Below are 12,785 nucleotides of genomic sequence, written 5' to 3' on the forward strand. Positions count from 1 at the left end.
TAAAGTTATCCCTAGATTTTTTTATAGTTATTGTTGCTCTTATGAATGAGATTTCCCCCTTCCATTAATTTTCTGATTAACTGTAAAAAAGCCAATGCTTGCTGACATTTGTTTCTTCTCATTCTTGCCACCCACCTTCCTTACAGAGCTCACTGGTGTTGGCCTTGAGTATGATTTCTCTGTTGATGCTCCCAAGGTCCACAGTCTTGTGCTGTCTCCCAAACTATTATCAATTCACCTCTAACTAAATTTCAAAATCATTGTCATCATGTTTCATGTTCTTTATAATGCCTGCATCATTATTTATTTGCTTAGTCATTTTCTTTAACAACTTAATTAAAACTATATTTGAGCTGGGTGCAATGGCACACACCTGTAATCCCATCAACTCAGGAGGCTGAGACAGGAGGATCATGAGTTCAAAGCCAGCCTTAGCAACAGCGAGGTGCTAAGCAACTCAGTGAGACCCTGTCTCTAAATAAAATACAAAAAAAGGGCTGGGGATGTGGCTCAGTAGCTGAGTGCCCCAAGTTCCATCCCCAGTACCAAAAAAAAAAAAAAAAAAAAAACTATATTTGACCTGTGCACAGTGGTACTTGACTATAGATCCAGTTAGGAGGCTGAAGTTCAGCTCACCATAACCCAGGAGTTGGAGACTAACCTGGGCAACATAGTGAGACACCACCTCAAAATTAATTAACTAACTAACTAGTTAGTTATTTAATTCATCCTTTACTTGTGCAATGAAATTACAAGTATCTAACCTACCGACTGTGATTTTTTCATGACTAAAATAAGCACAAAACTTAAAAGTTTTAAAAAGTGTCCTTTATACCACCTGAAGACATTGCTTGCATCATCTACGACATATGGAAGCTCTGTTCTAATTGGTAAGAAAACTTTCAGCTGGAAATATTCACCACTGCTTCACATTCAAGGTCCTTCCCTCAAAGTCCCTCTCAAGCTCCTTGTTCACTGTTATTTCCCTAATTCTGCAGCTTGACTTGAGCTTCACATGGGACTGATTCCACTCCGACACCATCGCAAGGATGCTTTCCTTCAGTTGCATCTTGTAACCGTTCCTTGTCCTTCACTTCCCAGACACCTCCACTTCTCTTCCTCCCTGCCTCCCACCAGGATGCCTCTGGATTCCTTCCTGAGCATCTTGCTTTGAGGCTGATCTTTTGGAATGAACTTCATCGTAGCTGGATGTACACTTCTTGCCCCATCTTCCGTTCACTAATAATCATGCTGTGACCTCTAGGTTTTTCCTTCTTTCTGTACCAAACCTTACTTGCCCTTTCTTTATTTTTGTGATGCTGAGGATGGAACCCAGAGCCTCCTGCACCCTATGCTCCACCACCACACAACAGACTCAGCCCTCTTGCCAGTCCTTTGAGGTCCATTTTCTAGGATGATTCCAGCCCTCTTCATTTCCTACTCCTGCAGCATGCTACTGTAGTCTGGGGGTGGGGTCCTCTCCCTGACTACAAGATGTTGAGGGCAAACTTCACATCTGAATGATCCTTATGCATCAGTGCATTACTGAGAACACATCAGATGCTCAATAAATGCTTAATAATCTACTGCAGGACTTCATTCCCAGACTTACATCAAACTCTGCTTCTCCCTGTGATTGGCCACAGCTGCTCACCACTCCTTGCACAACCTCCCACTCCCACCCACCAGCAGGCCGAAGGACCCCAGGAAGAAGCAAGTGTAAAAAGGTAGAGCACACTGGGAAATATAAGCAGTCAGCTCTAGGATCATTAGTCTTTTAATATATTATTCTGAAAAGAAAGGAATTAAAAAAAAGTTCCTGACAGCTCTTCTGTTTTGTTTTTTAATTTAAATAAATACCCTGCCCACCCCCCACCCACTAAAATCTCCCTCCATCCCCATCATCCCGCCCATCCCTGGCACTAGACCCTCAACCCAGAACTAAATAAGATGCCTGTTTCAGAGCAGGCCACGCTCACTACCAAATTCTGGCAAAATTGTAAATACTGTAAATAGTCCGAGGTCCTCAGCTCGCTCGAGCCCCTCCCTTCTCTCATTTGGCTCCCCAAGCGGACCCATCCCGCACTTTGGGGTGGGCATGGATGGTGGGCCTTTAGGCATTGGCATTGGGGAGAGTGCAAACTTGACCTCCATTCTCCTCTCCCTGCACAGGAGTAGGTCAGAAGGACCCAGAATTGCCCTCCAGACTAAAATAAATAACAAATAAATACCCCCTCCCCGATTCCCGGCTCTCAGTAAGAGCCCTCCCGCTGGTTCTAATCTTTCTCTTCCGTTTGACCCACCCCCTTCTAGCCTGACCCCTTCCATCCTTCCCCATGCCGCCCTATGCCTTGGCCTTTGCCCTCTCAGGAGGAGGGGTCTACCGTGCTTAGACCCTCAACAACGAGCAAACTCTCCTCCCCCAAGTTTCTTGGGGTGCTGCTGGCACCCTACGCCCCGATGGGCCTGGCAGGCTCCGCGTCTCTGGGGACTAGGGTGGAGGGCCGGGGTCCTCCCTGGCGCTCTCACCTAGTCCTTCCGTCTCTCAAGGCAAGCCTCCCAGGAGAGCCTGGCGGGCTCTGCCCCCTCCCAGTGAAGATGCCCCCGCTGCCCCGCCCTCCTCAGATGGCCGTGTCCCAGAGGACCGTGTGCTGCCGGCGGCAGGGTGGGGTGCCTGACTTGCGGGGTTCGGGACCCCGCCTCCAGCTGGGTAGGATGGGCATGCTCTCCTGCTTGCAGAGGCCGCGGTCAGGGCGGTGGCGCGCCTTGATCTCCTTGCACACGCAGCGTTTGCGCTCGATCACCTCCAGGAGCTTGCCGTCGCGCTCGCGGGCTGGCTGGGGTGGCAGCGGCAGCGGCAGCGGCAGCGGCAGCGGGGGGTGGGTCTGCTCGGGCAACCCGGGAGAAAGGAAAAAAGATTTGGGCGTTGTCAAGGACTTCAGGCCCAGACCGACACATTTCCCTAGAAACAAGCCCCGCTCCAGTCCTCTGTGACTCCTGCTGGCGGTGGAGCTGCTGGGGGCAGAAATCCAACCCCGGCCCCCTTTATCCAGCCCTGGTGCCAGGCTGGGCTTGGTTGACCCTGAGTAATGGCCCCTTTTACAAACTGTCTCCCCCAATATGCATTTTTCTAAGTGGTCCTCCCAGAGGGTCCTTTCTCTAAATCACCCAAAGGTGCACCTTCAACTTCTGGTGGTTCTGAATGATGTCCAAGCAGGGTCCTGCCTTGCTGCCCATCTTAAGCGGCCCCATCTTGGGAGCCAGAGCCTCCTCGGACCTCCTCACCCTTAATGTGCTATCCCTGGGCCCCAGCCTGTCTGACCCCTTTGGAGCCTTTGTTTCCATAGTAGCTCCTTCACAGATAAAAAAAGCCAAGACTCACCTGGCTCAGGGCATCCCTGGGCTGGCTGCAGGGCCGGGGGGTGTGGAGCGCGGCCTGCCGGACTCCGGAGGTGGAGGCGGAGCGCCCCAGGCGGTAGCCTCCTGTGAAGTCTGAGGTGGACAAAATTCAGGTGAGAGCCTCTAGGTGCCCCCCAACCCAATTCCCTGAGGAGGCCCTGGCCAGCCTGCTCCTACCTCATCAGAGGAAAGAAGGGGACGAAGTCATGGTGTTAAGACTTATGGGCCCAGACATGGACATGAACAGTTGACAGTCTGAGGATCGGCTAGGCCGAACCCTGGGAAATTCTATCAGCCCCACCCCTAATCTCTGTAGGGATAGGTGGGCAGAGTGTTACCTCCATTTCGATGGCAGGCAGGGAAGGTCTGGCAGGGTATGGGCAGCGCCGTTCGGCCTCCTCGATCGTGGTGGATCCTGGCCAGCAGGCCCTCTGCCCCCTGGCTCCTCACAGGGATCCCTGATGCCATAGCGCCCCTGTCCTCACGCTCCACCTTGCCTGGACCCTCTGTACTGCCATTCCAGGCTCGGGCACCATCCTCGACCTCTGCTGGGATGACAAGGAGAGCTCAGTGCCTGCACAGGGAGAGGTCTTTCTGTACCCACAGGCACGCACAGTCAGCATGGATGTCCTCCTTGCAAATCACAGAAGGGATGAGGGACCCTACATCTCACCTTCCCTTACTCACACTCCCAGGAGGGACCCAGTACTGCCACCACCCTTTCCACTCATTGGTACCAGCTCCTGGGGTGAAAATGATATATATTTACTGCTTCCAAACACTTTTCTTTGGTCAGAGAGGTCTTTTCTAGCCTAGCTTTAGCTTCTGGGCCCCTCCAGCCCCAGGTAGAGCCAGAATAACCACCTGGAGACCAGGAGTACTGCTCTCCGGTAGGGGTAGAATCCCAAATCTGGAGCCCAAGGAGTGGGGTGGGGTAGGGGCAACAGGGGGAAGGGCTGCATGTGAACTAAGCTCATCTGTGAGAGTAGGCCTGGCAGAGCATTGCGTTGCCAGGCAACGGTAGAGGCCTCCTTCTCCTCTCCCTCCTGTCTGGATAGGTTGCCATGGTAATAGCTGGGAGGCAGCTGTGTTTAGCTCCTAGTGTGCGCACACTCACAAACACACACCCCTGCAGCCCAGGGAAGGGAGGGGCAGGAGTGGAGCAGGATGGGGCCCCATGCTACCCGGTCCCTATCCCAGATCTTCCTGTCCCTCCAGCACACACACAGGGACCCATCCTTTCATTCTGCTGCCCACCGCTTTCCCTGGAAGAGTCTTCCAGGAAACACAGGGCAGGACAATGGGCTGAGGCTTCCAAATAACCTCTCCAACATATCCCCCAGACCATCACCAACGTCCCTAGCCCCCCCCACCCCATTCCCCACTTCCTCACTCACTGTCCAACTCCTTTGCCTTTCTCCCTCCATATAGGACCTTCCTCTGCAGAGCCCAGCCTGCCCCAAACGTTGTGGTGCCCATCTCCTCTTCTTCCTCCTCTGGTGTCCCTGCACTGGCGATGACATGGGCGCAGGAGATGCTGGCAAAGGCACCCCCATCGGTCCCTTGCTCCTGCAGCTGAATCTTGACCATGGGGGATGGAGCCCCCATTCCACAGCCCTTATTCAGCACCCCCCCAGCCTTGAGGCTCTCATAGGCAGGGGGTCTCTTGAGCCCAGCTGCTGCAGCTGGGTAGGTCCAGAGAGGGGTCAGGGGGCCTGCAGTTGGGTCCGGAAGGCTGTGGGGGGAGGCCAGGCAGCCACGGTGGTGGAGGACCCCAGCTGCTGCGCCCATAGCCCCGCTGTGGGGGCTGGATTTCCCTGGCACAGGGGGCCTCGAGCTGGTGCACAGCATCCCATGGAGAACTGAGATCTCCTTTTCCGTCTTTGGCTCCCCAACACCCAGGGGTGGACCAGCTGGCAGAACAGAGTGTGTGGTCACCTTGACTGCCGAGTACACCATGGTGTAAGACACAGCCTTGTCCTTGGGGGGGCCGGGGAGCAAGGCAGCCGGGGTAGGGGGGGCTGCCGGCACCCCCACTGCCTTGGGGCAGATCATGCTGTGGGAGTTGGGGAGCTCCCGCTCCCCCCGGGGCTGGCCAGAGCCCTGGGGTGGCAACGGTGTTGAGTGGCTCCGGGCTCGGCCTGATGGTCCCAGCAGCAGAAGGTTGGCAGCAGGAGGTGGAGGCGGCGGGGGAGGCGTCTCCCGCTCTCGTGCAGGCACTTGGGGAGCTGGGGTGGAACCTGCTGGCTCCTTGGAGTGGCAGAGGACCGGTAGCCTCGAGACCCCATCGCCAGGGGTTCGGGAAGCAGACTTGGCTTGGGGGAAGGCCAGGAGTGGAGGACGGTGCTGAAGGAGGTTGGGGAAAGGTGGGGGGATTTCACAAGGAGTGGTCTTGGTGGGTGTCCCATCCCTCCTGCCTGGGAGGGCCGAGGCTGGACGTCGGTGGGAGTGGGGCTGAAGGGCATGAGGCTGGTGTGGAGGGGAGGTTGCTGTCAATGCAGGGGCCCCGCTGGACCGGCCTTCCCCGGCCTCTTCCGGCAGCGGGTACTTCATCTCCTCATAGATAGCCTCACTCTCTTCGGAGTCCGAGTCGGCACCAGCTGGAGGGGTTGGGCCCCCACCCCCAAGAGGGGGCCCTGTCAGGCCCCCTCCACTTCGTCCTCCTCCCCTGAAGACATCCCCCACCATCTCAATGTACACGGGCTCTTCTTCCTGGGCACCCACATCAGGGTCCCCAGTTACTCGGGACCCCCTACTGAGGCGCTGAAGGGGCAGGTTCCCCCCTCGAGGAGAAGGGGCTGCAGGGCAGGACTCATCGAAGGAGACAGAGAGCTGGGTGTTGGGGCTCCGCCTGGGCTTCTGTGGAGGAACCTTCCGGCTGGACTCTCGGCCTTCTGGGGTTGGCTTCTGTGAGCCTGAACAGGATGGGAAAATGACAAATAAACTGGGTTTTTTTCTTATTATTCTTTTTCCCCCTTTGGTATGAGGAATTGAACCTAGGGATGCTTAACCACTGAGCCACATCCCCAGCCCTTTTTATTTTGAGACAGGGTCTTGCTAAATAAATCGCTGAGGACTTTGCTAAGTTGCTGAGGCTGGCTTTGAACTTTCAATCCTTCTGCCTCAGCCTCCTGTGCCACTGGGATTACAGGTGTGAGCCACTGTCCCCCGCTAAACTGTGAGTTCTATGGAGGAAGTAAATGGGGCAATTCTTTATGACCTCTTGACCCACCTGCAAGGACAGATCTGCCTCTTCTTTTTTCTCACATCCCTCTACTTCAGTCCTTGTAGGTTCCTTTTCTACCAGGCAGCTCTCAATCTCTGATGCATGCCCCAGAATGCACAGCTCCTACCCTAAATTCCCTCCCACCCCTGCACCCTCCCAGACCACCACTCCTTTCTCAAAAGCAAACTTTTGGGGGTGTGTCCCCCACCCTTGAATGGTTCATCTCAGGTCCATCCAAACGAAACCCCTCATTCCTTTTGGAAATGGAACCTTCCACTTCCTAGGCTCTTCCCTGAATGAACCCTCCCAGAGGCCTCCCCTGGCCGGGAATGGATCCTCCCATCTTCCAGCTCCCCTTGGGGAGAGTGGGGGTGTCTCACCTGCTTTCTTGCTGGGGGTTATCTCTGCCCCTGATCCTGCCATACTGAGCTTGGTGCTGGGGTGTCTCCGGGGCTTGGCTGGGGGTCTTCGGGCACTACTGTCCTCTGTGAGACCACCACCGCCCCCACCAGGCCCACCCCCCACACTGTCCATGCTGCCCACTGAGTGGCAGGAAAGGGAGCGTGGGGCCATGGCGCTGCGGCAGGGGTGGGGGGTGTGCTCCTGGGAGGCGGGCATCGTCATGAAGCCCATCCTGAGGGAGCGGCGTAGCGAGGCGATGTCCCGCACACGGACCCCAGGTCCTGGGCCAGCCCCAGGCCCCGCCGGGCCTGCGGGGGCCACCTCCTTACCGGAGCTGGGGAGAGAAGACCCCAATGGAGCAGAGTCAGGCCTCAGATCTCAGGCCTGGGCCTTCCCCTCCTCACCCCAGGAGACACCAGCAGTTCTGTGGCCTCTTGGGCAGGAAGGGAGTCTGGGTGGGAATGGGGTACACCTGAAGGTCTAAGACAGAGGTATAGGGGCTTCAGGCAGAATTTGTAGGCTTAAAAAAGGCTAGTGAGGGAAGGGATGAGCAAAGAGGGGTAACTATGTGTGCAGGGGAGTGTCCCCGGGGCTGGACCCCAGCTTGGGCTTATCCTGGGTATATAACATATGGTCAGGTATAGGGAGGGAAATTTCAAACCCAGGCAACAGCTCACTTGACAGACAGACACACCTGCCACCATAAGTCCCAGGCTCCTCTCATGCTCACCCTGGCCTACACTTGGCCTCTGGGTTCTTCTCATGTCCAGCTTCTGCGACCTCCACCCCCACGCATGCCTCCTCTCCTAGATGCGGGGTGTGCTGTCTGCATGGCCAGAGCAGCCTCCCCCGGCTGATCCTTCTCCCTCTCTTCCTCCCTCTCCCTCAATGCTGTCCTCTCTGTCAGCCTCCGCTCACCCCCATTCCCTTTCACTATCTCTGGGCTCCTGGATGAGTGAAGGGGGAGGCGGCTGGCAGGGAAGAGGGGAGAGCTGTCATGGGGTGGGCTCTCATTAAGGCCCTGTCTACTAACCCTTCATTAGGGAGAGATCGCAGCAGCGATCGCTCTGATTAATCTAATTAACAACAAGAATTAAACTCCACAGTTGTGAGGAGGGAGAAGGGAGCGGGGAGGTGGCTCTGACTCAGGCTCCAAGAGGCTGTGCAGTCAATGGGAAGTGGAGAAGGAATCAGGGTAGAAAAGGCCAGGCCTAGGTCCCCAGAGGGTAAGGAGAGAGGGCCAGCCAGGATGCAGGAGTGGGGGGCAAGGAGGTTCCTGGCCCTGGCTCTTCTGCAAGGTCTAGCCTGCACGTTCCCCACCATCACACACACAACCCTGTCCCTTGGTCACTCATTTTCCCCAGCAGGGGAGAGTCGAGAGGGATGCTCTCTGAGGCTCTTGAATGACCCTGTCCCTGGACCCTGTGAGGGCAGTGGAGCCCGCCCCTTCCAAGGTCAGGTGACAGGAGAGTCAGCAGCCAGCCCCCAGATGACAGAAAGGAGAAGACCACAGGCCTGAGGTGAGTCAGGAAGGAATGACTCGGACCCTTGGGGATGGGAAGAGCCAAGAGGGTGCTCCAGAGCTGGAAGCACCCAGGAGGCCAGGACAGGGGCAGGAGCCAGGAGCAGAGCCAGGAGCAGGGTCAGGACAGGTATGTGCAATTCCAGCTATGCAAAACTGAGTACAGAAATTGAGATCAGAGATCTCACTAATGACAAAAGTGTCCAGCCACCGGGCTAGGCACAGTTGTGACATGCAAGGAAGCAGTCTGGGCCCTAGCCTTACCTCCTCTTGGCCTCCTCTTCCTTGTGCTGCCTCCACTCCAGCTTGGTTTTTCGGTAGAGGAGGTTCATGTCGTGGGGCAGGAGGTGGGGGCTGGGGGTCCCTGCTCAGCGCCACCAGGCCCGGGGGGCGGCCCTCCCTGGGTCCCGGATCCACTTGGTGGGGGGTGGGGGTGGGAGCCAGGAATGAATGAAAGAGGAAAAAAAAAAAAAAAGGAGCAGAGACATGACTCGGGTCCTCAGAGAGGAAAACAGAGACAAGCACAGAAAACCCAACACAGCCTCTAGGACCCCAGGAAACAAATACAGAAGTATATGTGTACCCAGAGCCACACACCCTGATGAAGGTGTTCAGAGCCACACATACATACTCTCAAGAGATCAGATTGACACAGATTCCCATGCTGTGTAAATACAGCCTGACCCACCACTCAGATAGGCCCCACAAACATATAGCAACTCTGTGCTCACACAAACACACATTCAGACAAATGAACCATCCAGCCACAGACCCAGAGCTACAACAGAGGGCCAGACTCATAGAAGGGCATAGGTAAACACAATCCTCGGGGCAGCAAACACACACAGACATAAACACCCACCGACACACCCACAGACACACATACCTCCAGACACACACAAATCTGCCACGGAACTGGACACACCTACAGACAAGGAGTTATGTCCGGGGCCTACCTGCATATATGGCACACTACTGGGGAAGGGTCAGACTTGCCACCCCCTCTTGGGCCCTGAGGCTTGGTGGGGAGGTGATCATGAGGGTTGGGTGGGGATGCTGAAGGAAGGTGGGGGCACGGGGTTGGGCATCTGAAATCTTACCCACCAATCTATCTCCACTCCCTGGCGTCCCCCCCTTTCCAGTCCTTTTGGGCCTGGGCCTCCGTCCACCTCTCAGTAACGGTCTTCACCTCCCTCCCTTGCTGATGGCCCAAATCACCTTCTTCCTAGTCCAGGATTTGGGAGGACCCTGTCCTCCCGCTTCCAGTCCCGCCCCTCAATCCCACCCGGGGGTCCCCAGTCTGGCCTCGTAGCTACCTTCTGAGCTGCAGTCTCCATACCTGCTCGGGCTTCCCTTCCCCCAAACACACACTCTCCCTTTCGCCTTCAGCCTCACTACTCCTCCCAGCGCCCCTCCTCACTGCCGTCCTCCCCCTTCCCCTGTTTGTTCCAAACCTGGCCTGCTTCATCCCTCTCTCCATCCAAGGGCCCCAGGCTCCCGGGCACCCCTCCTCTTCCCCTTGTCCTGCTGCCCTGGGTTTCTCCGCCTCTCGCCCCGCCAATCCTCCCTGCCCCTTGTCCCCCCACCACCGCCTCCCCGCACCAAGCCTCCCCAATTTCTACATCACCGTACCTGGCCTGCCGGGCGCCGGCCCCCCCATGCCGGGCTCCGCCCGGAGCAGGAGGAGGGAGGAGGAGAGACAGAGAGACCGGGGGGAGCAGAGCTGGGCCCTGCCGCAGAGACAGCCCCGCCTCCGGGTCCGCCCCCAGACCCGCCCCCGGCCCCAAACCCACCCTTCCACACCCTCCAAGGACGGAGCGGGAGCGGTCGCGCTGCGCTGCACCGCCGGGCTAGGGTGGGGGGGCACGGGGACCGCGGAGCCTGCGGGGGCGGCTCAGAGGAAGGTCGTGGGACGCAGGGGGTCCTGTGCCAGCCCGCCCCGCCAAGGGGCGTCCGCTCCTCGCCGCCCAGCGCCCCCTGCCCGGCCGGGCGGTGCTGGGTTTGGTCTCCTCGGCCCCGGCCGAGCGACGCGCGGCGCTTAGCGGCGCCCCCCAGCGGCAGCCCAGGTCCTGCACCCACCCGCGAACCCCGCGCGCCTGGCGCTCCGCGCTCCGCGCCCGGCGTCTGTCTGGGGCCGAGGCTGCGGCTACGGGCCCGGGGTGCAGTGAGGCAGTGAGGCCGACAGAGGGGGCTGCCTTCCGGACCAGGGGATTCCAGTCAGGAGCCGGACACTCGGCCACTTTGCCCAGCAGGGGGCGTGCTCCCTTGGCCGCGACCCCTCTTCCCCGCCGCCCCCAGGTGCCGGGAGGGAGCGAGAGTTGGCTGACTTGGTGTCGGCCTCCTCCCCCTGCAGCCTCCCAGGCGCCCGGACCTTGTTCCAGCGTCTGGGCTCAAAGTCTTCCGCCTATCCGCCCCCGCGATCCAAGTCATCCTCCCCGTAACCTTTGACTCTGCGGGCTCCGCCCGCCAGGACCTGGGTGCAATGGGGTTGGTTGGTCTCTTACTGGGACCACCGTAGCCACCGCCTGGGTGCAGTCGCAGGGGTCTCTGAGGGGCATGACCTAGCCCTCCTTTGGTGACCTTTCTCAGCAGTTCCCTGAGAAATCCCTCGCTCCAAAATTCCTTTGGAGTACAGCTTTGCCATAGGGTTAATTAGCTTCAAGGTGATCTCGGTTTTACTCTTAGCTGGCTGAAAAATGCGCCCCAAAATATATACATGTACTAATCCCCGGAATCTGTGGACCGTTTTCCATATGGCAGTCTTTGCAGATGTGCTTTGTGGCGTTAGGCAAATTGGATAACCTATCTGAAAGATGCCTCATCTCATACCTAACTCAACAAGGTTTGGAGGAAGAAAGGGAGCTGGAAGTGCTTTGTAAGTCGAGGGCCCTACATATTAAAGGCTATTAAATGCTCCTAGGAGAGGTAATACATTAAAACACAAGAGTCCTTTAACTTTTACACCTTAATGGGAATTAATTTATATTCATTCAACAAACATTTCTGCAGAGATTGACAGTATCCCAGGGACCCTCCACATGGAAAAGTCCACAATGATGCCAAATGTCCGAGGCAGAGAAGGGGTCCAAAGATTCCTTGTGAATAGTTTGTAGGAGTCAGCACCAAAAAAGGAGGTTCTGGAGGTTTAGCAGTAAAGTCTGTGCTCAGAATGTTGTCAGAGGGGAGAGGGTTCTGCAGGGGAGAGAAGGATGAGGTCTGGAGGGGCAGAACACGTGTGGGAGGCTGCTTCCTGGACCTCAGTACCTGGGCTATGGCAGGGCCCTGTTACTACAGCCAAAGGGAGACATACAGCAACGCAGATGCATTTAAACAAAGATATAAAGAACAAATATATAAAGCGGGCAGGGGTTGCATTATTTTACCTTTTAGAGTGATCAGAAATTTTCATAAGCTAAAGCAGAGGGAGAAGGGATCTGGAAAAGAGCACTAGAGAGTCCAGACAGCCCCCTTATACCTCCTGGTTCCATTGAATACTAGCCCTGAGGCCTTGGTCAAATGCGTGAGCACTTAGGAGCCTTGGTTTCCTCAGCTAGAGCTCCACATCTGCTCTCTCTTTTTAATACTTTTTAGTTGTCAGTCGATCTTTATTTATATGCGGTGCTGAGAATCAAACCCAGTGCCTCACACATGCCAGACAAGTGCTCTACCACTTAGCCACAACCCCAGCCCTTCATCTCTCTTCTTCAGAAGACAATATGAGAAAATTTTAATATACTCAAGAACAGGTCCTTCCAAGTGACAAAAATTAATTAGAATCTGTTCATCTCCTTCTGATCCTGCAAGTGAAAGCAGACGCAGCCTTTAGATACTGCTTTGGCTAAAAGTATCCCGCCCCCCCCTCGGAATGTTGGTTAGGGAAGCCAAGAGAGAGAAATTGGTAGTTGGAGTTTTGGTTTGTTCTATTACTAGTAGACCTTTTCTGAGTGTGCATGCCTTCTCTTTCACAATGAACAAGGGATGAGATGGGAGAGGTAGGAAGGTCAGAGGTGGGGAGGGTCCATGCTTGTGGCCAGCTGGGGTAGACCTCTGCAGATGACTATGTAGACATATATAATGTCTAGGGGCTGGAGACAGTGCAGGTGGTCACTGCTTCTAAGGTCTTTGTGAGTATCTGTATATGGCACCTGGACAAGAATACACAGAGGCAGAATGTTTCTCTACCACTGACAGCCGTTTTGGACTTCCTGGGTCTCAAATTCCACATCTCAAGATCAT

The 12,785-nt window shown here is 56.0% G+C and overlaps 1 protein-coding gene across 2 annotated transcripts; it reads right to left on the reverse strand.

Moving 5' to 3' along the window:
- Positions 1 to 1,931: 1,931 nt before the first annotated feature.
- Nyap1 (neuronal tyrosine phosphorylated phosphoinositide-3-kinase adaptor 1) lies at positions 1,932 to 10,272 on the reverse strand. 2 transcript variants are annotated; one of them, XM_027952956.2, is made up of 7 exons: positions 10,182 to 10,272; positions 8,814 to 8,965; positions 7,006 to 7,361; positions 4,797 to 6,314; positions 3,738 to 3,944; positions 3,383 to 3,492; positions 1,932 to 2,885 (listed from the first exon to the last, which is right to left on the reverse strand). In XM_027952956.2, the coding sequence occupies exons 2-7, from the start codon at positions 8,879 to 8,881 to the stop codon at positions 2,622 to 2,624; spliced, it is 2,523 nt and encodes an 840-aa protein (XP_027808757.2). In that variant the 5' UTR covers positions 8,882 to 8,965; positions 10,182 to 10,272; the 3' UTR covers positions 1,932 to 2,621. The 2 variants fall into 2 exon arrangements, with proteins under 2 accessions (XP_027808757.2, XP_071461348.1); XM_071605247.1 differs by lacking the exon at positions 10,182 to 10,272 and adding an exon at positions 9,506 to 9,712.
- Between the last annotated feature and the right edge of the window lie 2,513 nt (positions 10,273 to 12,785).

The sequence above is a fragment of the Marmota flaviventris genome, chromosome 19 (genome assembly GCF_047511675.1).
Source record: "Marmota flaviventris isolate mMarFla1 chromosome 19, mMarFla1.hap1, whole genome shotgun sequence".
Lineage (NCBI taxonomy): Eukaryota > Metazoa > Chordata > Mammalia > Rodentia > Sciuridae > Marmota > Marmota flaviventris.

Bases quoted from the DNA above. Each gene is read 5' to 3' on its own strand.
- Nyap1 (XM_027952956.2), bottom strand. From the start codon at position 8,881: ATGAACCTCCTCTACCGAAAAACCAAGCTGGAGTGGAGGCAGCACAAG. The intron at 7,362-8,813 runs GTAAGGCTAGGG...TTCTCTCCCCAG, and splicing joins GAAGAGGAGGCCAAGAGGAG to CTCCGGTAAGGAGGTGGCCC. The intron at 2,886-3,382 runs GTGAGTCTTGGC...TTGCCCGAGCAG, and splicing joins CCAGGGATGCCCTGAGCCAG to ACCCACCCCCCGCTGCCGCT.